Source organism: Drosophila nasuta, chromosome 3 (assembly GCF_023558535.2).
Source record: "Drosophila nasuta strain 15112-1781.00 chromosome 3, ASM2355853v1, whole genome shotgun sequence".
Taxonomy (NCBI): Eukaryota; Metazoa; Arthropoda; class Insecta; order Diptera; family Drosophilidae; genus Drosophila; species Drosophila nasuta.
The window spans coordinates 47,784,960-47,808,757 of NC_083457.1; the positions used below are offsets into that span (position 1 = coordinate 47,784,960).

The window sequence follows — 23,798 nt, forward strand, 5'->3', positions numbered from 1 at the left end:
GTATCAAAATTTGTTTGTGTGTGTGTGTGTGTGTGGGATTACTAAATGCTGTTCGTAATTGTTTTTTTATTTTTGGTTTTCGCTGGGCACTCTCGAAGAAATTCACAACTACAAAAGTATAAAACACGCACGGCGAAAGAAATTTTAACTAGATTTAATTTTTCTACGTTTGTTTTTCTATTAAGGTTTTTCACTGCGCTTCTTGTGTGTTTCCCAGTTGCTGTTGATTGCTGCTTACAATTTTTCGACTGTGCAAAAATCGACTGCTCAACCGCCAAAAGCGACGTAGAAAGAGAGAGACGGCGAGCGCACGTTCCACCAACTGTCAGAAAGAGAGGGAAGAGAGCGCCTGAGTTTGCCACTCGGCGCCGGCGCTCTCTCTCTCTCTCTCTTCCTCGCTCTCTCTTTCGTTTGGGGTCTCTCAACTATAGCTGCTGCAATTGAGCTTTCCTTCGCAGATTTGTCATAGATGGAGGTACTCGATATATAAAAAATACTCTTGCTAATTGGGCATTATTACTCATGCTTCAACTATGGGTGACCAAGAGTATTAGAGTGCGTCTATAAATCATAGCTAAGTTGTTTAAGCACTAACATTAACTAAAATGCGGGTCTTAGCAGTTTGAGCTGCATTGTGTGACTCTCAAACTGGTCCAATGCAAGGCCAACTGTACTGTATATAACACATACTCTCGCTAATTGGGCATTATTACTCATGCTTTAACTATGGGTGAATATGAGTATTGAAGCGCGTCTATCAATCATAGCTAAACACTAACTGCATTAAGAAAAGTAACTAAAATGCTGTTCTCTGTAGTTTTACCTGCACTGTGTGACTCCCAAACTGCGTGCGTTAATGCAATGCCAACTCTTTATAAAATATACTCTCTTTAATTGGGCGGTATTTCTCATTCTTCAACTATATAAAAAATGATGAATAAGAGTATTAAAGTGCGTCTATCAATCATATCAAAGTTGTTTACGCACTGACTAAACCAAGTAATGTAATTAAAATTCAGGTCTCTGCAGTTTGAGTTGCATTGTGTGACTTCCAAACTACGTGCGTGCAGTGCAATGCAAAACTAACTGTAGTCTATATAGAAAACACTCTCGCTATTTGGGCATTATTATAAGAATAAGAGTATTAGAGTGTGTCTATCAATCATAGCTAAGTTGCTTAAGCACTAACTGAATCAACAACAGCAACTAAAATTCGGGTCTCCGCAGTTTCAGCTGCACTGTGTGACTCTCAAACTGGGTCAATGCAATGCCAACTGCACTCTATAAAAAATACTCTCGACAATTGGGCATTATTATAAGAATAGGAGTATTAATCATAGCTAAACGCTAACTGAATCAAGAAAAGTAAGTAGAATGCTGTTCTCTGCAGTTTTAGCTGCACTGTGTGACTCCCAAACTGCGTGCGTCAATGCAATGCCAACTGTACGCTGTTGTAGTTGCATTTGTTGTTGCTCTTACAATTTCTCAGAATTGTATCGCATATCAAATTTCCGTTACGTGACGTGCTGACGTCTAGCCAAACAAACGCTGTCCAATTTCTAGATAAGTTTAAATAATTCGCTACGCTATCTGCTTGCTTTAAAGCAAACGCAAATTCTGCTTATCATTCAGTTTGTTAAGCACCTTGCAGTTTAAGAAGCACTGCAGTAGCAGCTGCAACATTGCAGCACAGCATGTTGCATAACGTCGTTGCTTATATAACGCTAGCAGTCCAGGATTCAGCTCCAAACAATAAAACAAGGTCAAAGGTTCAAGGACTTTTTGGCGTAGAGAAAAGCTCGCTTTTCCTGCGATTGCGCACATCAAAACAACAAGCGGAAGTTATTATTTTCTCTCTCTGTGTGTGTGGGTGTCTTTACATGTGTGTGTGTGTGTGTGAGTCTGCTTCTTTTGTTGATGTTTTGATTGTGTAACAGCTGCTGCTGGCGCCCCAAAGTATGCAATAATAAAGTATATAAATTGAAATGTCTGTCTCGTGCTTCTCGAGGAAGGAACTCAGCCCTTGGGGGGTGTGTCTCATATTTAATATCCTTGCTTCGGCCATCATTTTGTACACAAACCGCCTTTAACTCTCTCTCTCTCTCTCTGTCTCTCTCTTTCTGGCAGCCTATCTACGTTTATTTATCTGCGTTTACCGCATTTATTTATTATTATTTTGCTGCCGCAGCAATTTTACTCAGCGGGTGTTTTTTCCATTTCTTTTCGAAGCCAAAGTTTCTGATTTCAGATTAAATTTTTTACAGTATGGGCTGAGCTGATATCCTTATGGTTTTTGTAACTTATTCTGCCTCTTTTATGGCAAATAATACAACAGGAAGACACGATTTGAGTTTAGTTGAATGTCTGCATTAAAGTAGATTAGTTTAGTGTATTTAAATTCAAACTGAAGATGATAAAAAGGAAGGAACTAACAAACTTTTTGGTTCTACTATATGATTAATTTAGAACCGATATAGTTTTCGAATTCAATTCAATCTATAAAAATTAATTTAAGTATAATAATCTATTACAATTTGAAAAATTTTAGTTTTCAAAATTAAATATCCATAATCATATTTTTTGTTTTGAATCTTTTCGAGTTTCGACTATATCCGCAAAACTTACTTTAAAAGCTCACAATAGTTTCCCAAGAATTTAGTCTAAAATATCATAGTGATCTATTACTATTTTATTAAGTAAAAAAGATACAGTTGAGTGTCTTCGACTATAAGAGATCCGCAATCAATTTCTTATAAAAGCTAAACAATGCGGTATAATTCTTAAAATATACCACAAAATTCCTAAAATGTACCAAAGGCTATATTTGGTATATTGATAAAGACTACAATCCAAATATATCATAGAGTTAAATATATACCAAATGAACAGACAAAGCTACTAAAATGCATTGCAAGTAGGCATTAGAAGTAATTTAATAATTTGTTTTGTATGGGGAAAGGAATTATATAAGGTATAGTTATTATTATATGTACCAAAACTCGCCACTCTACCTTCAACATTACGCTTGTTATTGACATTTATCGATTTGGCAACATTTTAAAATAAATATGATCTGCGTGCTAACATAAACAAGTAAGAAAGCTACAGTCGAGTGTGCTCGACTGTGAGATACCAGCTACCCCCATTTTGCGGTATTATTCTCAAAACATACCAATTATACTACAAAAATACTAAAAAAAAATATTTTTGGGTATTATTATTAAAATATACAAAATATACTAAAAATACTAAAAATATACCAAATGGTATATTTGGTATATCGATATAGTACCGCATTGTCGGCCAAAGCAAATTAGACCCCTAGTAAGTAGGCGTTTTTGCCCATACAAAAGTATTTCTTTAATAACTTCGACAATTTTTATCTGATCGCAACCAAATTTTCAGGAATCATAAATACTACAGTTATTATTGTATACACCAAAATTCACAATTCTAGCTTTACAATTACGCTTGTTATTTTTTTGATTTGCGGGGGCGGAAGTGGGCGTGGCAAAAATTTGAAACAAACTTGATCTGCGTGGCTAGATCGTCTCGGCTGCTGTTGCTGATCAAGAATATATATACTTTATGCGGTCGGAGATGCTTCCTTCTACCTGTTACATACATTTCCTGTCGGCACAAAGTTCTAATACCCTTCTACCCTATGGGTAGCGGGTATAAAAATGCTGTCTGATATCCAGGTGTTCGTACGGTCGGACAGACAGACTGACGGATATGGCTATATTATCTCGGCTGTTGACGCTGATCAAGAATATATAGACTTTATAGGGTCGGAGATGCCTCTTTGTACTTGTTATATACGTTTCATGGAGGTACTAAGTTATAATACTCTTCCAGCCTATTTTATTTTTGAAAGTAGTTCAAAATGGGTTCAAGTTTCAGATCCGCAAAACTTTCTTTATAAGCCCCCTCAATTTGCGACAAGTTCTATAATCCCACCCATTAATTTGCAATGATTGTTTTTATTAAGTTTGAAACGTGTTTATTGATTTTTATTAGCTTTATTAATTCAATACATTTCAATTGCTACTTTTGAATTTGTTTTCGGTTTTTTTTTGTTTTCATTTTGAATTATTCTCTTTGCGATATATAATTTTCATTTAACTTGCTTAAATTTATGATATTGCATATGCCACAAAATTGCTGTTGGCTTTTTGCTTTGCTTTGCTTTGTTTTTTTTTTGTATTTTTATATAGAAGCTTTTAAAATGTTGCACAACACAAAAAGCTAGGCAAATAAAATAGTACATTTATTTAGTTAATATATTTAAATAAAATAAATACGATTTTCCTTTTCATTTTTGAAATGTGCAAATTTCTCATTAATTAATTAATTATTTAGTTGTTGTTGTTGTTGTTGCTTAAACACTTCACTTTTTGTGCTTTTACTTGTTGTGTTTTCTATATTTTGTTTATGTTTGTTGTTGTTGTCTTTCTAAGTTGGTCTGCTAAGCTAACTACTACGCATAATCAATAGAATAATAATTAGAACTCTGGATCTCATTGTTCTCTCTGCCTTCGATCGATTTTCTCTCTCTCTCCTGGTTCCTTAAATTTTTCATTCAGTTTTCAGTTTCGCTTTTGTTGCAAAAGTTGTTGTTAACCTTTGGTTGGTCGCATATGTTTCGCATTGGCTTTTTTTAAATGTTGTTTTGTTTTTTTTGTTTCTTGTTCTACTTCATCTCCTAACTCTTCAAATTTGCTTTGTGTGTTGTTTTGTTATTTTGCCTTTTGTTTGTTGTTGTTTCTATCACAGCTTCTTCTTCCATAGACTTTTTGCTCTTATACGATTTTAAGCATAACTTGCATATATATAATAATTCTTGTTCATGTTCTTGTTGTTAATGCACGGCCTGTCTGTCTCTTTGTTTTCTTGTTGTTTCGTTTCTAATCTCATCTTCATCTTCATTTTCTTCTTCTACTTCTGCTGTTGTTGTTGTTTTTTAATACATACGTTAGCATATTTGTGTGGAATGATTTACAAAAGTTGTGTGTTTTTTGTTTTTGTTTTGAAATACAATAAATGGCATTAAAAAATATAGTATATATGTATATCTTGTTGTTGTTGTTGCTGTTCTGTTTGTAGTATACAAAAAGAGTGTTACTCATACGCAGCGTTGGAAGTGTTTTTTTTTTTTTTGCAGTTAACATTGAATAAATGTGTAATACTTTCGAATGATTGTGTTAAACAATAATTTATATAGTTTTAGACGTTTGCCAATTAATTTTTCATGTGTGTTGTTGGGGACTCTTTGGTGCTCTTCTCTCTTTTGTTGTGGTTGTTGATTGGAAGCAGCATGACACTTTTATCACATTTTGTTGTTGTTGTTCTTGTTGTTGTTGGTATGTACTAGGCTTAACTTAATTACATTTTGTTGGTTGTTATATGTATAAACTATGTACACACACACATACATACGTACACACGTATTTAATAGACACACATTAAGATTGCTTCTTATTACACATGATTTGCACTCTCAATTGTTGTTTACAAATTAATATTCGCTATTGAAGTTTATAACAAAAATACATGCATAGTTGTTGTTGTTGTTTTCTTCTAGTTTTGGATAGTTGTTTTTAGAGTTTGTCTTTGAGATCGCTGCTTGTTCTTTTTTTGGTTTTTTGGATAGTTGGCCCGGCTCCAGCAATGAGCATTGCAACGTTTTGTTTTTGTTTGTTGTTGTTGTTGTCAGTCTTTCGTTTTAATAGATTTGTTTTGTTTGTTAGATAGCTTAATTTGAGCAATTTCATTCCTCGCTTTGTGAGTTGGTTTTGCTAAATGCTCAAAGTTGATCTTCAGGTACCGTTTTCTTCTTCTTCTTGTTGTTGTTGTTGATGTTTGTTGTTGTTGTTAGTCTCGGGCTATCAACTATCCTGACAACAGTTGTATCCTAACTGCATTTTTGTGCAAACATAAGTAAAAATATAGTAGATGATTGTATAAATGAATGCCTGTTTGTTGCTACAAAATACTCAAGTTGATTGATTGATTCGGTTTTGAATCGGTTTTACGAATTGGATTGTTTCGATTCGGGTTTTTTTTTTTTTGGCTAACGCATGTCTCGTTTTAGTTTTTTTTCAAGCTACACACACACACACACAGCTGTTGTTGTTGTGTGCTGTTTACAATATGCTTTTGTTTGCTTTACATAAAAGCTGCTAATATCACTTTTAAAGACTACACAAATGATGGCGCTTTGCGTACTTTTGTTGTCATGTTCTTGTTACATTTGTTGTTGTTTTTTGTTTATCACAATTTAGCGCCAACTTCGCATTACACATTATTTGTTCTTCTCATATTACAAAAGTTAACAATTTTGTTTGTTTTCTTTTTTTTTTCAGCCAATTGATTGAGCTAACAATTTGACATTGGTCGTTTTTTTTCGCTTTTTGGTTTTTGGTTTACAAACATTTTCAACACATATTTATGTTTATAGTATTCTACTTAGCTAACTAGACAATTTGCTTAACAATTGTTTGTTTGTTGTTCTTGGATGTTTTTTGCTTGTTTGTTTTGTTTTGTTTTTGTAGCTACTGCGCGCTGCTCTGTAACTGGCTTTGCTTTTGCTGCTTTGCTTGCATTTTGTTTGAATCACAGTTGTTGTTGCTTATAAAATGATGTTTATCTCTCATCTCTCCTACTCCTTGTTTTTTTGTCTCTTTTCTATATTCGCTAGTTGTTGTTCTACTTGGTTTATACAACAAATTCTGCTGGTTTTTTGTTTGTTTACAATTCGCATTCTCATTTCTCGAAGTGTTCAAGTCTTGCTTCTTTCTACTTATATTCTGCTTTTGCTATCTTTTTGTTTTTTGTTTTGCTGTGTGGCCAAAACGTAAAAGTTCAAGTTTTTAGTTTACATAGTTTAAACATAGTCAAGAGTAATCATAATATTGTAAGTTGTATAAAGGCTTGCCAATTATAAGTTCCTCGAATGTCACATTATCAAAAAATTCCTTTTATAACTTAACAGAAAAGGCTACTGATCGCTTTTCTTTTTAGTTGCTGTGTGTTTAACTTTTAACTAGTCTACTAAACGCTACAAATTTCTATGCGCTCGATTTGATCACGTGTCATGTTGTTTTTTTTGTTGTTGTTGCTGTTGCAGCTTTGCACAATTGTCGAATGTTACTAAATTAATGACATTGCTTATTTCGATTTTTGGTTTGTGCGTGTCCTGTTTTTCCGTTTTTTAATGGATCTGTAGATCTCGACGCAACAACTCGTAGACAAACTCATTGCGTTCATCGTAGTCGACGGGTCCGTAGTCGAGTGCTGCCGGCAGCTGTTCGTATTTGAGCAGTCTCCAACGTTGTCCCAACAGCTTGCACATTTCCTGCAAAGTACAAATTATATACATCATGTAATCTTGATACAAATAACTGAGCTACTCACATCGTTGAAGGCGTATTGCGGTTCACCGTTGGGCCAATTGATTTGCGATACTTCAACGCGACGCAGCTGACGACTTCGCAGCCTTGCAATGCCCAGCAAATTGTGCGGATCCATTGGATGGCCGTGGACAACGATCTCCTCGAGCTGTTTGCAACGCCAGGCCAACATGACGAACGCATCCTGACCGCGTATATTGCTTAAGTAGTTGCTATGGCCGCGATTGTTGCCCGAATCAATGTAGTAGATGCTGCGCAACGTGTCGCTGTTGGCCATCGACAGGCCATCGATGGCATCGTGGCTCATGTACTCACAGAACAGTATGCGTATGTGTGTCACAGGCATGTGATCGCCCACAATGCGATTGACGAGCAGCTCGACGGCCTCGTAGGCATAGACAAGTGTCAGCACCAGTTCGATTTGTGTGAAATGCATTGAGAAATTCGCCCAGGCAGCATCCGAGACGCCAGCATGCTCATCACGATCCAAGCCATGGACAACGATCAGCAACTTGCGCAGCGGCAGCACTTGAATCGTGTGCAGCAGCTCATCGCTGAGTGTGTCGTAATCCAGCGAGAGCACTTGGAGTGAAGCGCACTTCTGCAGCAACGTTGTGTCCAGCTCGAGGATGGGATAATGATTGGGATCGTATTTAATGCTGGCCAGCGTCAACTGCAACAACTCTTGGGGCTTGCCCATGGCCTTGAGCAGATCGTAACCATAATAAGTGAGTGCTTCAATGCCACCCAGATCCAACACTTGGCAAGCTTGAGTCTTGCGACTGAGAAACATCTTCAAGGGCTCCACAAAGCATCTGTCGAAAGAGTGTAAAGTGAATGTGGAGTATAGCAATTTTTGAAAGTCTCAACTTACTGTTCTATGGCCACCAGTTGATCGCTGTGTGCATTTCCTGGAGCTATTAGGCCCACACTGTTGGTTTGGAAACGTAGTGCGCGAATATTATCACAGCGTGCCGCCCTATTAAAAAGCATTAAAAGTACAAATTAGTTAAGCATTAATAAGTTTTGATTCGATAGCACTTACTTGTAGAGCAGGCCACGTATCTTTTGGATGTGAAAAGCATTGTCGAAGTTGAAGACAATCACCAGCTCCTTGGCCAGATTGGACATGCAGCGATGGAAGAACGTCAGTTGATCATCCTGGGCCACGTCAATGTGAAAGCGAAAGTTCCTAAAGTAGCTATTTCGTTCGTTGTCGTGGCGAAAGTCAAACAAATGCCATATAGACAGCTATTAACAAAAACTGTTTTTGTTTTCTACGTGACTGATGTACAGTAAGCAGCAAAAGTTAATGCATACTTACTGCACCGCAGTTTCAATTAATTATTGCATTAAAAAAATTCCATTGCTTTATTGTTGGACAGTGAGCAACGCAAATTATTTTAAAAATATAATGAAAATATTTGTAATCGTAACATAATTTAAAAAAGGTAAATCAAAAAATTGTTTTTTATTTTTTTCTAAATAAAAAAATTGTTTTTTAATTTTTTCTAAATAAAAAAATTGTTTTTTAATTTTTTGTAAATACAAAAAAAATATTATTTAATTTTTTATAAATAAAATATTTGTTTATTATTTTTTTTGTAAATGAATAATTTGTATTTTAATTATTTGTAAATAAAAAAATGGTTTTTTAATTTTGTGTAATTAAAAAAATTGGTTTTTAATTTTTTGTTTTATATGTTTAAGTACGATTTGTCTGTAATCTTATTTAATATTAGCTTCCTCACTAGCAAGATTTTCGTATATTTTTTTCAAATAAAATGGCAATCAAAATAAATAATAATAATAATAATAATAATAATAAATAACGATATAAATATTTCATGTACGCTGCTCACTAAAAAAGCAATTTGCTTAATAAGCAATACATAACGTGTAATGTTATTTAACAGACACTAAAGCTAACAGCAACATAACATAGAAAGTTTGCTTAGCAGCAGAAAACTTTTTTCCCTCACTGTAGCTGCGACAAGCACACAGCTGATGCTTGGTATGTACATTGTACAAGTGTTTATGTGTGTGTGTGTAGCAACATTTTCATTGTGCAGCTGTGTGAGTGGCAAAGCGCTTTGATTATTATTTACACGTATTAATAAATGCTTTGTTGTCTTTCAAGGCTTGCCAAAAAAACAGACACACACATATACACTTGCCACCCCCTATTCTTCCCTCTTGAGAGACAGTCAAAGGAACAGCTGTGCGTCACCCACAGCAGCAGCAGAAGCATTTCGTTTTTGTTTGAGACGCAAAAAGCGAAAATCACCATACAAACAAAACATTCATTCGAGTATATGTTTTTTCCTCTTGCATATAGAGTCAAGCAAGTAGTAAATGGCCCATTTGTTGTGAATTTAGTAAGACGCACTAAAAGAGCATAATCCTTGCTCGCGCACCACTTACCGTCTTTGAAAAAAAATGTTGTCGCCATGCCCAACAACAATTGGCTGCAGCTCGGCGGTCTCGCGAATCGAGATAATCGAATATTTGCTCCAGTACCAGCGTTGGTATTGTCTGCCATTCGGGTATATTCATAACTATTCACACAACTATTTAATCTCGAAAAAATCCGTTTTGTTTTTTACACTCAACTTGTTAATTTTTTACTTTTTGTGTGTGCGGCGGAACACGACGCAACATCCACCGTCCAATTAAGATTCAGCACTGTGGTGAATGAAGAAGAAGAGGTGAAGACTTTTTTGTTTCTTTAAAAAGCTTTCTTAAAGCTCTTTTATTTGTAGCGGTGTGACCATAAACGAAATTTTAAACAGCTGCTTAATTTTGTGTTTTCTCAAAATCATGCTTAATCATTTCTTTGCACCATTCCAGTGTTTAGCTGTCCGTGATCAGCCTTTCAACATATTAAAGAGCATTTCGTAATTATATGAAATAGTAAAGTACAGAAATTCAGTTTAAAAATACCAAAAAATATATTTAAGCCGTTTGCAGCCACACTATGGCACAACCGTTGAGTCGATGTTCTTATCGATAACGATTTAAATACTGTGAGACCGCAACGGCCTGAAAATCAGCTGTTTGGTGGAATAATGTTGTTACTTCAGGCGGCTTGCCGTCGACCTCAAATACTTGCAGTCTGCACTAAATATGGAAATTTGCGGGCAAGCACAACAATTGTCAACTGGCAGGAACGTCGTCAGGCATCGACAGAAGTGGCAGCAGCAACACACTTAGCCAATACCGGTGGCCTGATTGGCTATTGGCAAACGCTGTCGAACAGCACACCTGTGGCCTATATGCAGGAGGCGCTGACACAGATCCACGACTATAGCGGCCTGCCATGGTGGGCGTCCATAGTGCTGTCAACGTTTCTGTTTCGCAGCGTTGTCACGCTACCCTTGACCATTTATCAGCACAAGATAACGGCGCGCATTGAAAAAATCGCATTGGAGATGCCGGCCATAGTGGAGGAGCTGAAGCGGGAGGCGGCAATGGCCAAGCAAAAGTTCAAATGGAGCGACAAGCAAACGGCAGTCGTCTACAGACGTTCGGTTTGTTTCATTGCGGCCATAAACTTTTACATAATTAATACATGTGTTTATTACATTTGTAGATCAAGAAACAGTGGCAGAATCTGATTGTGCGCGACAATTGCCATCCAATGAAAACGGTCATTGTGCTGTGGGGCCAAATTCCCTTGTGGATATTCCAATCCGTTGCGTTGCGCAATCTGGTCTACTTACTGCCGGATCCCACATCGTTGCAGGCACAAATTATTGCCACCGAAATGACTGTTGGCGGCTTTGGCTGGATACCAAATCTAACTGTTGTGGACAGCTCATATATATTGCCGGTGGCAATGGGTCTGATCAATCTGGCAATCGTTGAGGTACAATCCATGACGCGGACACGTCCAGCAACGCGTCTACAGAATATTGCCAACAATGTGTTCAGAGGACTGAGTGTTCTCATGGTGCCTGTGGCCTGCACGGTGCCATCGGCGTTGGTCGTCTATTGGGTGTCTTCCAGCAGCTTTGGCTTAGCACAGAATCTGCTGCTGTTGTCGCCGGAAGTACGACGTGCTGTGGGAATACCCAAGACAGCGAGTGAACTCGAACAGCCCTACGATCAGCTCTGGCTGAAGATACAGAAGCGTGCGCGTCTTCTGGATGAGGCGCCGGCTGATAAGCCAGCCGCCAAGTGAGCTACTTTTGTGTAGTGTGGTAGTTGTTGTTATTTATAAGTCTAGTCTTAAGTTTGTTATGCCTAAAAGGGGAGACTGTCCCCTTGTAAATTAAATTTGTCAAGACGACGACTCATCGTTCTTGAGAAGTTCCCCCGCATACACACACAGCATAATTGAGTAAACAAATGGTAGCAAAACAAAACGATAAGCGAGTGGGAGATTGCTACGACCGATAAGCGCAGTATTCAATTGGCGCTTCGTTGCAGCATCCCATTAACAACGATAGAGAGAGAGACTTTTCTGTCGTCACTGAGTCGTCCACTATCTGTTGCAGCCCAATTCAGATTGAGACTTGAGCATTGAGCATCGACTGGAGGCTGAATCAGTCGAGGACTGAACCTCAACGGTAGCACAACTTAAATCTCCGCGCTTAAACTGTTTTACTTTCGGGCAAACGCTATCAGTTTTTCCAGTGAATCAAATATAATACGTATTGTATATTGACTGTAGCAAATGATCGTTCAATTTAAGTGCCTGGGACTGGCGCTTCTTCTGCTGTCGCTGGTCGTAAGTATTGTTCTTAATTGTTTTTAATTGTCCAGCAGTTTCTGGAATACAGGAAGCTCTTGATCATTCTCATACATTCTATATATTATTTACAAATATTTGATTTCATAATTGCGACTTCGATAGCCAAATGAATCGAGCGCTTATCAACCTGGCAGCGGGTTATCAGCTCATGCGACTTATGCCAGCAATGCGAGAGCTCAAGAGCAGCTGGCGCCCATCTATGATCGTGATGCGCCTTGCCCGGCTCACTATAGTGGATTGAAACCATATCCACACGACTGTCATCGCTATATCAATTGCGCCGAGGGTCGTCCGTCGATACAGACCTGTGCTTCGGGCACAGCGTTCAATCCATCGACGCTCGTGTGTGATCAGGCGAGTAAGAGGACGTGCGAAAGTGCCGCTCAACCGAATCGTTCGGAGCGTCTGCAACAACTGGATGCTGAGCCCAAGTGCGCACCAGGCTTGACTGGATTGCAGCCACATCCTTACGACTGCAGCAAGTTCCTGAACTGCGCCAATGGACAGACTTATGTACAATCTTGTGGACCTGGCACTGCTTTCAGTCCAACCATGTTGGTCTGTGACTTCAGGCACAAAGTGCAATGCGGAGATAATCATAATTTCAATGGCGCTACAACTGCTGCTGCTAACGGTGCGTATGCTTGATAAACCTATCTTGAACTTGAACTAACACAAAACGCAGGTCAAGCAAGTGATTTTGCGGTGGATCTTAGTTGCCCGCCTGGGGTACGAGGTCCGCATCCCCATCCCACTGACCCTCACAAGTATCTCTCCTGTGGAATTGGCATGCAACCGATTGTACAGGAATGTGAGTTGTCTTGGGTATTCGATAGCAATCTTTTGACGTGTGTTTCTAGCCACCGCCAAGCTCATTCCTACTGTAAGTTGTGCTCTTTCTACTGATTCCTGCTTTGCTTGGTCCATTTGCTTTGTCACCTGGGTTTTCACTCATCCTTTTGGCTTCTCTCATCCGCTTTTAGCTGCGTGTTATGTTTAGTTTGTAATCCTAATGCTCCATCTTAGCTGCCCGGAATGATTTGCTCTGTCCCGACGGGGTCGAGGGTTTGTTTGTGCATCCCTTCGATCAGACAAAGTATCTCAGCTGTAAAAATGGGAAGGTAGCTGTGCAAAGCTGTGAGCCCCAGAAAGTGTTCAGCATATCGAGAGGCAACTGTTACCTTAAATCTCAGTTAAGCTATAGCGATTATGTGACTTTTATGGTCTCAGATATCAGCTACGAGTATTGTAAGTGACATGATCTCTTTTTCTGTCTTTATGGTAGTGATGATAATCCCTTCACAGCTTTGATACTTACCCATTGCCCTGATGGCACATCTGGTCTTCATCTTTATCCCTACGATGCTGGCAAGTACATACAATGTGCTGCTGGCGGAGCGTTGTCTGTGATCAGCTGTACTCCAAGTATGGGCTACAGTTATACTCGACATAGTTGTCAGCTACTTGAGCACTTAAGTCGCAGCGAACGGGTAAAATTCTGGTCAGAGTTAGTCACAACCAGCTATGATCAGGTTTCACAATCGGAGCTAAGCTATGGTCAGGTTTCGTACTCCAAGCTGTCGACTTGTCCGCAAAGTCTGCAGGGCAAGTTTGCCTATCCATTCAATGCGGCTTACTTTGTGCTCTGCCAGAATGGTCAGCTGCGTGTGGAGTCGTGTCCATGGGGCACTTACTATAGCATCACAAAGCGTAATTGCTTATTGGCCAATCAGTTGGCATCACATGAATATCTGGATTATTCCTACACCAGCGTGCAATTGTCCAGTAAGCTGATTGATTTCATTATACACAAAAGTTCCTCTTATTGATGATCGCTTTCAACAACAGGCAACTTTAGGCAAGACCTTTCATTTGTTGTTTGTCCCGAGAATGCTGTGGGTTACTTTTTGCATCCTTTTGACTGCAATAAATACTTGAACTGTCGCGGCCAGCAGACTTTCATCGAGAGCTGTGCAGAGGGCAAGGTATTTAGCATCTCACAACGAATTTGTGTGGATACATCGCGTTTGGCTGCCTACTTTGATCGTGTGGATTATCTGGAAAGAACAACAGATGAGCTTTATCAGCAGAGTCAGCAAACAGCAGTCGAAAGTGGAGGCTATGCTCAGTCTGGATCATCACGATTAGTGGAGACGCATTCATCACCTAAGTGCGCACCTGGTGCGTCCGGTTTGCAGCCACATCCTTACGATTGCACCAAGTTCCTGAATTGCGCCAATGGCCACACGTATATACAAGATTGTGGACCTGGCACTGCCTTTAGTCCTTCGCTAAAGGTCTGCGATTTCAAGCATAAAGTGGATTGCGGTGCGAATCATTATGGGGAAAATTCATCGAACGGATATTACCAACAATCAGTAGCTGGAAGTGGAGCATATGACCAGTTTGGCTCAGCCCGTTTGGTGGAAACGCATTCAACACCCAAGTGCGCTCCTGGTGTGTCTGGATTACAGCCACATCCCTACGATTGCACCAAGTTCTTGAACTGCGCCAATGGACAGACTTACATACAAGATTGTGGACCCGGAACAGCTTTCAGTCCCAACCTAAAGGTCTGTGATTACAAGCATAAAGTGGATTGCGGTGCAAATCGTTTAAATACATCTGTAAATAATGGTGCGTATGCTTGATATGGGAGTAACTAGTTCCTTAACTAACACAATCTTAGGAGCTTCAAGTGGTGCTGCGGCTGCTTTAAGATGCCAACCAGGTGCCCAAGGTTTGCAACCCCATCCTACTGACCCTCAAAAGTATCTCAGATGTGGAATTGGCATCCAGCCTATTGTGGAGCAATGCCCTTTGACTGAGATATTCGATAGCAAGAGTTTATCTTGCATTCCTAGTCGATCCTTAGATCAAAATTCTTGTAAGTTGAGCGTTTTTATTGTTGCTATTTTTGCTTGGCTTACCTCATTTGCTTTTTCACCTGGGGTTTCTTTATCCATTTGCTTTGCTTTTCTCATGCGCTTTCAGTTTGCTTGCGTTGCTTGCTTAGTTTGTAATCCTAATGCTCCATCTTAGCTGCCGGAACGAATTATCTGCTCTGTCCTGATGGTGTCGAAGGATGGTTTGCTCATCCCTTCGATCAGACCAAGTATTTGAGTTGCAAGGGCAAATTGGTGACTGTTCAGAGCTGTAATTCTGGTCAGGTGTTTAGCATATCGCGAGGATACTGCCATCCAAAGTCGCAGTTAATCTACAGCGATTATGTGGCCTACATTGTCTCAGAGATCAGTCAAGACTACTGTAAGTGAGACGCTTTACCTCTGTTCTAAGCTCATCACAGTGACTGTGTTTGTGATCCTCTCACAGCTTTAATACTCCACAATTGTCCTGCTGGCACTGAAGGCCTTCATCTTTATCCATACGATGCTAGCAAGTATTTGCGCTGTTCATCTGGTGGAAAAATGTCGCTACACAGCTGCGATCCCAATTTGGCATACAGCTACAAGCAACGTGCTTGTCGCTCTATTGAACATCTGGATGCAGGGGAACGGGTCAAGTTTATCTCTGAGATGATTATTGCCGGTACTTTTATCTACACGGATACGCAGAGTTCGCTCTTAGCCTGTCCCCGCAGTCTGGAGGGAAAGTTCGCCTATCCCTTCAATGCGGCTTACTTTGTGCATTGTCAGGGAGGTGTTCTGCAATTGAAGTCTTGTCCGCGATACACCTATTACAGTCTTGCCAAGCGTGATTGCTTTGCTGGACAACAGCTGACGCAGCATGAATTCCTGGACTATTCCTACACCAGTGTGCAATTGTCTAGTAAGCTGCTTGGCTTTTTAATACCCAAAAGTTCCTCTTATTGATCCTCACTTTCACAGGCGACTTTATGCAAGACTTTAAGCTTGTAGTGTGTCCCGATAATGCTGATGGCTATTTCTTGCATCCCTTTGACTCCAGCAAGTATTTTAGCTGCCGCAATCGTCAAACCTTCATTGAGCGCTGTGAACTGGGCAAGTTCTTTAGCATCTCGCAGCGTCGTTGTGTGGTTAAAAATCAATTGAGTACCGCCTACGATCGTGTGGAGTTTGAGTACACTCAAGTGGATCAACACCGACAGAGCAAAGTTGATAGCTCACACCAGGAGATCAGTTGTCCTTACGGTGTAAGGGGATTGCATCCGCATCCTTATGACTGCGCCCAGTTTCTAAACTGTGCTGATGGACACACTTCGGTGCAGCATTGTTCACCTGGCACGGCTTTCAATTCCGCCGCTTTGGTCTGTCAATTCATAAATATTGTGGATTGTGGGAACAGAAGCTTAAATGGAGCGGGAAATGTGACTCCCACGAACTTTGGATCAGTTGAAGCAAGTGGCTCAACTGTTGGTCCTTATTGCCCACCAGGATATCGCGGCCTACGTCCACATGCCAGCGATCCGCGTAAGTATCAAAAGTGCGGCATTGACGTCCAACCAATTGTGGAGGAATGTGGATTGGATGAGATTTTCAATCCACACACATTGAATTGCTCGCCGGTGGGACTCGATTACGGTCCAATTCAACCTACCCAAAGACCCTGTAAGTTTATCAACATTTTTGATATTTCGCCTATTTGTTTCGCCTGCTTTCTCGTGTGGATTTTTTCATCCTGAACTGATCATTTTAAAGCCACCATAAGCATAACTACTGGGACTGGCACAGTCTCTGTGGTCTGCAGTCTTATCATTCAATTTCTATGCCTTGCTTGCTTCACCTTTTTCACCTGGGTTTGGTTTCATTTGCTATCCATTTAGCATAAGTATAAGTACAGGATCTGGCCAAGTCCAATATATTGACTTTGGTCTTACCCTTTTATAGAGATTTCGTTTTTGAACTCTGATTTACTTGCTTCACCTGCTTTTTCACTTGGGTTTCGTTTCATCTTTTGCGCCCATCGAATGTATCGACTAGGGTCTTTCCTTCTTGCTAATCCTTATGTTCACTCCTAGCATTGCCGCGAAACGATCTGCTCTGTCCTGATGGGACTGAAGGTCTTTTTGTGCATCCCTTCGATCAGACCAAGTTCCTTAACTGTAAAGGCAATCGGGTCGCCATACAGAACTGTATTTCCAACCATGTGTTTAGCATATCGAAAAGTCAATGTCGCCCTAAAGCTGAGCTGCAGCCCACTGACTATGTGGGCTACACCGTATCGCAGATTAGCCACGAATATTGTAAGTTCGTCAAGTTGTTGCTTTATCAATCAGTGTTTCAGACTGTTTCACTCAACAGCCTTGGAGCTAACTCGTTGTCCAGCTGGCATTGATGGTCTGCATCTCTATCCCTTCGATGCGGGCAAATATGTGCGCTGTGATGCCGGAGGAGAGCTTTTCGTGGTCAGCTGTGGAGAGGGCAGGGGCTTTAGTCTTATTGAACGCACTTGTCGTCCATATGCGCTGCTGCAACAAGGGGATTTCATCAGACGCTCGTCTGGCTCTGTTTATGTCGAGAATTCAAGCTTTCAATTTACTTTGACGGCTTGTCCACGCAGCATGGATGGCAAGTATGCCTATCCTTATCACGGTGCTTACTTTGTCTACTGTCAGCATGGTGAAATGCAGGTGGGCCAATGTCCCACTGGAACCTTCTTCAGTCTGTCCAAACGTGTCTGCCTGCCGCGTTCTCAGCTGTCGTCGCACGAATTCCTCGATTATTCCTACACAAGTGTGCAGTTGCCCAGTAAGCTTAGCTCTTTGGTTTACCTTGTTTGTTATTATTTATTTTTGCCCATATTTTTGTAGCTGTCTATGGCCAAGAAATTACTACGATTAATTGTCCTTTCAACGATCAGGGTTACTTTTTGCATCCCTTCGATTGCACCAAGTATTTGAATTGCCTCAATCATAGGACTACCATTGAGAGCTGTGATCAGGGACATGTCTTTAGCATCTCGCAGCGACGTTGTGTGCCCGATGCTCATACCTTGAACTCCAACTACGATCGTGTGGAATACATGAAAGCAGAATTGTACCAAGGATCTCGACAATATAGCGATGGAAGTGCTTACAATCGCGTGAGCTGTCCCAGTAATGTGTATGGACTGCATGCACATCCCTTTGATGCCCAAAGCTATCTGTATTGTGTGGAGGGATTGACGGAGATCTGGAAGTGTCCGGCGAACATGCTGTTTAATGTGGCTCAAAAGGTTTGCCAGGCAACTGATCGACTGTCGGCCAACGAACACGTGACCAGCTTTGGCCAAGGACAGCTGCAGCACTTAGAGAGTGAGTGTGCTGAGTGTCCAAACAATTGGAAATTTCTTGAAACGTCAATTTTCATTTATAGCCATCAGTTGTCCCAGAGATGCGGTGGGCAACTTTGTTTATCCCTTTGACTGTACCAAGTACTTGAGATGTGTAGCGGGTGAAACTCATCTGGAGAGTTGTCCGCAGGGCCAACACTTTAGTCTGTCGCAACGTAGCTGCCAGTTGCAACAACAAGTGCAACGTTCCAATCGTGTCGACAAGAGCAGTGAACTAAAGATCTTTTACGATTGGTGGCTGCAAATTCGAGCAGCAAATAGCAGCAGAATTTATTGTCCTGCTGGAGTAATCGGGTATTATCCTCATCCCACGCGTTCCGATCGTTACTTGAGCTGTTCTCCCGGTTCCTCTAATTCGCTGGCGTTGATTCTTGAGTGTCCCGCAGGAAAAGTTTTTAGCATTGCCGAAAACAATTGTGCAACACGCGAACAGTTGCTCGGTCCCAACGTAGAATATGCATTGGGCAACTACAATTGGCGAGAAGATCTAAGTCTTGGTTACTAACAACTCAACTCCTCCCCTTTTAAGCCTTGCTAATCATGCTTTGTACATTTGCAGAATACCGTGAGCCACGCACACATCAAGGGAGTTACGATCAGTCAGGTAGTGCTTCAGGCATTAAGACGACAACATATCAAGGCGGTGATCGATGGAGTAACATGAACATGCAACGACCCGCTGGCATTGGCTTTGGCTATCCCGGACAGCAGCAGCCTCCACAACCCCACCAGCCGGCTGGTTGGTCGGGCCACGGCAGCTCCTACAGTCAGCAATCGCCCACGCAGAGCGTGCTCTATGTGGAGGGTTCACTGCAGCCAAAGCGTAATTATCCCGAGTCAGCCACAAACACAATCTATAAAGCACCGCTGGCTCCAATGGCGCCCGTGCCAACGACAACGACGTCAAGCCAGGAGCATATCTATTATGCCCAGCCCGTGGATGAACCACAAACTTGGTCGCGTCAGAACTTTAGTCGCAGAATCGATGTGCATGCGCCGTCCAATGAATGGCGACCACTGCCCCAAAATCCCTTCTCCCCGCCTCAATATCCTTCCTACCAACCCCAAAATCCTTCTACACTACCTCAACACCCATCTACTCTCTCCGGACAGCGACCCCTTGATCTAGACTATGATCCGTCTACTCCCACTAGTCCCAACCCTTATGGTATTGATTACGAACCCTCTCGGGATAGTCCTCGACCTACATACCGGGAGCGACTTCAGCCAGACTTCAATTCGCGGACCACTCCACCTCCTCTACCCGGACAACGACCTCTAGACCTCGACTACAATCCGCACACAAGTGTTGATCAGCTGCCCAGTGCTTCAGGGCATCAGCCCAGTTTTAGGCCACCACCTCCAGTTCCTGGTGTGCCCGCTAATCACAGTCCAAGCTATCATGCTCCTTCTCAACCTTCAGACGAGTCCAATCTCTATGGTGGCCTGCAGCCTCCACCACCTTCTCCTGCAAATACCTTGACTACCACAACCCAGTCGAGTGTGCGCACGTTTCCCATTTATCCGCCCTTAAGCAACGCATCGCCTAATCAGCCAGGCAGCTATCCTCATTATAGTCCACCCTATGCAGGTGTTGCGCACTCGCGTAATACTTCTTGGCACAAAGCGCCACCGCCAGCTCCAGCTCCTGATCCGTTCAATGCCCAAGAGGAGTACGATGATCAGGACTTGGATGATGCTGAGCTGCTGACCACAACTACTGAAAAAAGTGGTTTGAGGCCACCGCCGTTCAAGCATGACTTTTACAATCCCACGCAAAGTGCCCAACCCAATGTGGACCCGAATTCAAAGGCGGCTCTTAACGAGGCATTGCGTCTCATGCTGCGACCCTATTTCAATCATAGCGGCAATGCTGCAGAGGCTCTAACATTACGTGCTGAATCCGCTATAGCATCGGCTATTAGTAGACCCCCAACCTCGACTACCCCGCGAACAGTAAGACATCTTAGTGGACAGACGCCCAAAGATGATGTGGAATTGATTGTGGCAGGCGAACAGGCAAGCCTTGACGATTCTGACGATTCTGTTGTTCCAGATGCGGGCGAGACGGCGCGCACTGAGCAGACTCTCAATCCCACAACCTATCCCAACGGCTATGACACAACCGACTTTCAGCGTAGCACCCGCAAGGTAGATGTTGAAGGCAGCACAACACCAAGTAATTGGCACACGCAGGGTCACAGTCGTGAGTTCCACCTGCGTCATCCAAACATGCCCGATCCGTTCGAAAAGCCGCAACACCATCACAGTCCCAATCATCCCCACCATGACCATAACCACCACCAACACCACAATCCTTCTCATTCCGAGCACCAGCACAGTCGTCGCTTCCACAGCCAGCATCCTAATTTGCCCAATCCCTTCGCTGACGAAGAGCAAAAGCCGCAGCAGCAAGATGATGACGAGGAGTTTCTGCCCAATCCAAACGCTGAAGCCACCACACCACATAGCGTCGACATTAGCTTTCGCGGCGACTTTGAGGAGTCCTGTGAGTTCGATTGTGGCGGCGGCAAGTGTGTAAAGCAATCGCAAGTCTGTGATGGCGTCAACAACTGTGGCAATCGCAAAGATGAGTCCCGCTGCGATCACCTGGGTTATCAGCTGAGGTTAACCGGCGGCAACAGTCCAAACATGGGACGTGTTGAGGTCAAAAGTGAGTTAAGAGTTCCTTTTAAAGCAATAAAACTAATGGATGAATTTCGCCCCCAGTCAATGGTCAATGGGGTTATGTTTGCGATGATAATTTTGGACTACGGGATGCGGACGTTGTGTGCCGGGAACTGGGCTTTAAGATGGGTGCCGCCGAGGTGCGCGGTAACTCATTTTATGTGCCGCCCGAGCGCAACTTCAACTATGTTATGGATGCGGTCGATTGCCGCGGCAATGAGACAAGGCTGAAGGACTGCGACTTCAAGGGTTGGGGTGTTCACAACTGTGGTGTCGATGAGGTTGTCGGCGTTGTCTGCAAGGTGCCACTGCTCAAGTGCCCCAACAACTTGTGGCTATGTCACACGTCAAAGGAGTGTATACCTCCAGCCTTTGTGTGTGATAATACTGCTGATTGTGCCGATAAATCAGACGAAAGTGATGCTGTGTGCAAGGTGAGTAAATAGTAGAAGAAATCCTGTTGGAATTAATTCGAATTATAGTCGGTAGTTATGAAGCATCTTTTCAGACTATGGAGTTACATTAGCATCAATAGTAAAGAGGCTATAGACGAACTTCGCCTGTTTGTCAGCTTATTGAATTTGCTAAAATATTGCATACCCTATGTTTAAGGAACTTATGTTTAATTTTCCTTTTTTTTGCCTTCATTTACAGGCGCCCGTAGAGTACCGCTTGGAGGGTGGAAGGAGTCCAAATGAGGGACGTCTTGAAGTCAAGTACCATGGTGTTTGGGGCAGCGTTTGCGATGACGATTTCAATATGAAGTCCGCTCAAGTGGCTTGCAACTCGCTCGGTTACTACGGCACACCGGTAAGTTTCATCATTGTGAAGAAGAACTTTTTACTTATTTATATTGCATTCTCCCAACTTTGCAGAAAATGGAGGCCAACATCTTTGGACCTGGCAACGGACCCATTTGGTTGGATCAAGTGATGTGCCAGGGCAATGAGACGAGCATTGACAAGTGCAGCCACTGGAATTGGGGCGAACACAACTGCAATCACACCGAGGATGTCAGTCTGCGTTGCACTGCAGGTCCACGACCACGACAGCAGCGACTCTTTACCAAGTTGCAGCCAACGAGCGCAAATAAGACGGCCGGTGATGCAAGTGCAGTTAGTTTCTCCGATATTGGGCTCTGGGAGAGATCGAGCAAGGCGCTGCACACGCCAAGACGCTGTGGCATCTTCAAGGATGATTTATTGGATGAGTTTGCGCATCCCGAAGAGCGTGTTGTCAAAGGTAGCGTGGCACGTCGTGGTCGCCATCCCTGGCAGGCAACCATACGCACTCGTGGACGTGGCGGCATCTCCAGTCATTGGTGTGGTGCTGTGGTCATCTCGAAGCGACATCTGCTCACTGCTGCCCATTGTCTCTATGGTCATCGGAAGGGCGCTTACTTTGTGCGCGTGGGCGATCATTATGCCAACATTGCCGAGCACTCCGAGGTGGATTCATTCATTGAGAACTGGTACACACACGAACAGTTCCGTCAGCCCACGCACATGAACAACGATATTGCCGTTGTGGTGTTGAAGACGCCACTCAAGTTCAACGATTACGTACAACCGATTTGCCTGCCGGAGCGTGGAGCTCCGCTCACCGAGAACCGCACCTGCACCATCTCAGGCTGGGGTTCCATCAAATCAGGTGTTTCCAGTAAGTGCAGTCATTAATCAACTTTCATACCCAGTTCATAAATTTAAAAAAAAAATTAAGTACTGAGGCTCTTAAAGCCGAATTTTTGCTAATTCCCTGACCCCTTTTTATACACAGCTCCCTCGCAGGAGTTGCGTGCTGCGCAGTTGCCCATTTTGCCGGATACCACCTGCAAGCAACTGAATGTCTACGGCGATGCTATGACTGAGGGTAAGTGTGTGACATTTTGGTATGATTGATTGATTGATTGATTGCCGCTTTTTCGCTGCTCGCTGCTTGTTGCTAGGCATGTTCTGCGCCGGCTCCATGGATGAGAGCGTCGATGCCTGCGAGGGCGACTCTGGCGGCCCGCTTGTCTGCTCCGACGAGGGTAAGCTTGACACTGAAGCATAAGTGACTCCCAAAATGTTGCGAGAGCTTATTCGTTTGCTACTTCTTTGCAGATGGCGAGACACTGTACGGCATCATATCGTGGGGTCAACACTGCGGCTATCAGAATCGTCCTGGCGTCTATGTGCGTGTTTGTCACTACATCGATTGGATCTACGAGAAGATCAATCAAAGTTTAATGCGCATGTGAGGCGACGCGTTGGCTAATATGCTTAACCCATTACTTGCCTTTTAATTTAATTGTTTTAAGCAGTGCTTTGTAATAAATTATGGCACCTAAAAGTATGCAAAGCATACCATTTCTTGTTTGCTGTTTAAATTTGTCTTTTCAATAGTCTATAATCTTATGGAAAACTCAATCCATGATTGCTGCACTTTTAATTAACCTGTTTCGCATTCCTGCACTTTTATAAATTCTTTGAGCCGTTTTTAATTAAATTAGTTTGAGCTAAGCTGCGCAATAAAAAACAACACCTAAAAGTATGCAATGAAAATGTTACGCATGGGTTTGATTTATTATCCAGTTGAAGGGGTGGAGTGGGGTGAATTGGACTGGCGAATGTAGCTTAAGCATAATCAATGCTAATAAAACGCACAGCAGCAGCGACAGCCATAACAACAAC

The 23,798-nt window shown here is 42.2% G+C and overlaps 3 protein-coding genes across 7 annotated transcripts; 2 read left to right on the forward strand and 1 right to left on the reverse strand.

Annotated features, from left to right (window-relative positions):
- Positions 1 to 4,668: 4,668 nt before the first annotated feature.
- On the reverse strand, positions 4,669 to 10,104 carry LOC132789792 (F-box only protein 33). Of its 2 annotated transcripts, none has more exons than XM_060798055.1 (5): positions 9,826 to 10,104; positions 8,458 to 8,613; positions 8,287 to 8,391; positions 7,417 to 8,227; positions 4,669 to 7,357 (listed from the first exon to the last, which is right to left on the reverse strand). In XM_060798055.1, the coding sequence occupies exons 1-5, from the start codon at positions 9,966 to 9,968 to the stop codon at positions 7,214 to 7,216; spliced, it is 1,359 nt and encodes a 452-aa protein (XP_060654038.1). In that variant the 5' UTR covers positions 9,969 to 10,104; the 3' UTR covers positions 4,669 to 7,213. The 2 variants fall into 2 exon arrangements, with proteins under 2 accessions (XP_060654038.1, XP_060654037.1); XM_060798054.1 differs by having other exon boundaries at positions 9,837 to 10,103.
- A 333-nt stretch (positions 10,105 to 10,437) lies between these two features.
- Positions 10,438 to 11,751, forward strand: LOC132788920 (cytochrome c oxidase assembly protein COX18, mitochondrial). The gene is made up of 2 exons (XM_060796604.1): positions 10,438 to 10,942; positions 11,005 to 11,751. Exons 1-2 carry the CDS (start codon positions 10,481 to 10,483, stop codon positions 11,593 to 11,595), a joined length of 1,053 nt encoding a protein of 350 aa, XP_060652587.1. The 5' UTR covers positions 10,438 to 10,480; the 3' UTR covers positions 11,596 to 11,751.
- Positions 11,752 to 11,857: 106 nt separating this feature from the next.
- Positions 11,858 to 23,469, forward strand: LOC132788919 (uncharacterized). Of its 4 annotated transcripts, XM_060796601.1 has the most exons (22): positions 11,858 to 12,144; positions 12,271 to 12,802; positions 12,854 to 13,051; positions 13,195 to 13,416; positions 13,474 to 13,953; positions 14,017 to 14,805; positions 14,858 to 15,055; positions 15,211 to 15,435; positions 15,502 to 15,957; positions 16,017 to 16,715; positions 17,126 to 17,350; positions 17,409 to 17,855; positions 17,918 to 18,400; positions 18,462 to 18,935; positions 18,998 to 19,261; positions 20,495 to 21,112; positions 21,169 to 21,560; positions 21,781 to 21,936; positions 22,002 to 22,785; positions 22,903 to 22,995; positions 23,072 to 23,155; positions 23,229 to 23,469. In XM_060796601.1, the coding sequence occupies exons 1-22, from the start codon at positions 12,091 to 12,093 to the stop codon at positions 23,363 to 23,365; spliced, it is 8,010 nt and encodes a 2,669-aa protein (XP_060652584.1). In that variant the 5' UTR covers positions 11,858 to 12,090; the 3' UTR covers positions 23,366 to 23,469. The 4 variants fall into 4 exon arrangements, with proteins under 4 accessions (XP_060652584.1, XP_060652582.1, XP_060652585.1 ...); XM_060796599.1 differs by having other exon boundaries at positions 11,909 to 12,144; positions 18,998 to 21,112; XM_060796602.1 differs by lacking the exons at positions 14,858 to 15,055; positions 15,211 to 15,435; positions 15,502 to 15,957; ... (3 more) ...; positions 17,918 to 18,400; positions 18,462 to 18,935 and having other exon boundaries at positions 11,950 to 12,144; positions 18,998 to 21,112.
- Positions 23,470 to 23,798: the final 329 nt, after the last annotated feature.

What these genes read in the sequence shown, in the direction of transcription:
- LOC132788919 (XM_060796599.1), top strand. Translation starts at nt 12,091, where the DNA reads ATGATCGTTCAATTTAAGTGCCTGGGACTGGCGCTTCTTCTGCTGTCG. An exon ending in AAATACATCTGTAAATAATG is followed by an intron (nt 14,806 to 14,857) that starts GTGCGTATGCTT and finishes ACACAATCTTAG; the next exon opens with GAGCTTCAAGTGGTGCTGCG. An exon ending in GGGACGTGTTGAGGTCAAAA is followed by an intron (nt 21,113 to 21,168) that starts GTGAGTTAAGAG and finishes TTTCGCCCCCAG; the next exon opens with TCAATGGTCAATGGGGTTAT.
- LOC132789792 (XM_060798055.1), bottom strand. Translation starts at nt 9,968, where the DNA reads ATGAATATACCCGAATGGCAGACAATACCAACGCTGGTACTGGAGCAA. An exon ending in TCAAAGACGGTAAGTGGTGC is followed by an intron (nt 8,614 to 9,825) that starts GCGAGCAAGGAT and finishes CGAACGAAATAG; the next exon opens with CTACTTTAGGAACTTTCGCT. An exon ending in CAACTGGTGGCCATAGAACA is followed by an intron (nt 8,228 to 8,286) that starts GTAAGTTGAGAC and finishes CTCTTTCGACAG; the next exon opens with ATGCTTTGTGGAGCCCTTGA.
- LOC132788920 (XM_060796604.1), top strand. Translation starts at nt 10,481, where the DNA reads ATGTTGTTACTTCAGGCGGCTTGCCGTCGACCTCAAATACTTGCAGTC. An exon ending in CAGTCGTCTACAGACGTTCG is followed by an intron (nt 10,943 to 11,004) that starts GTTTGTTTCATT and finishes TTACATTTGTAG; the next exon opens with ATCAAGAAACAGTGGCAGAA.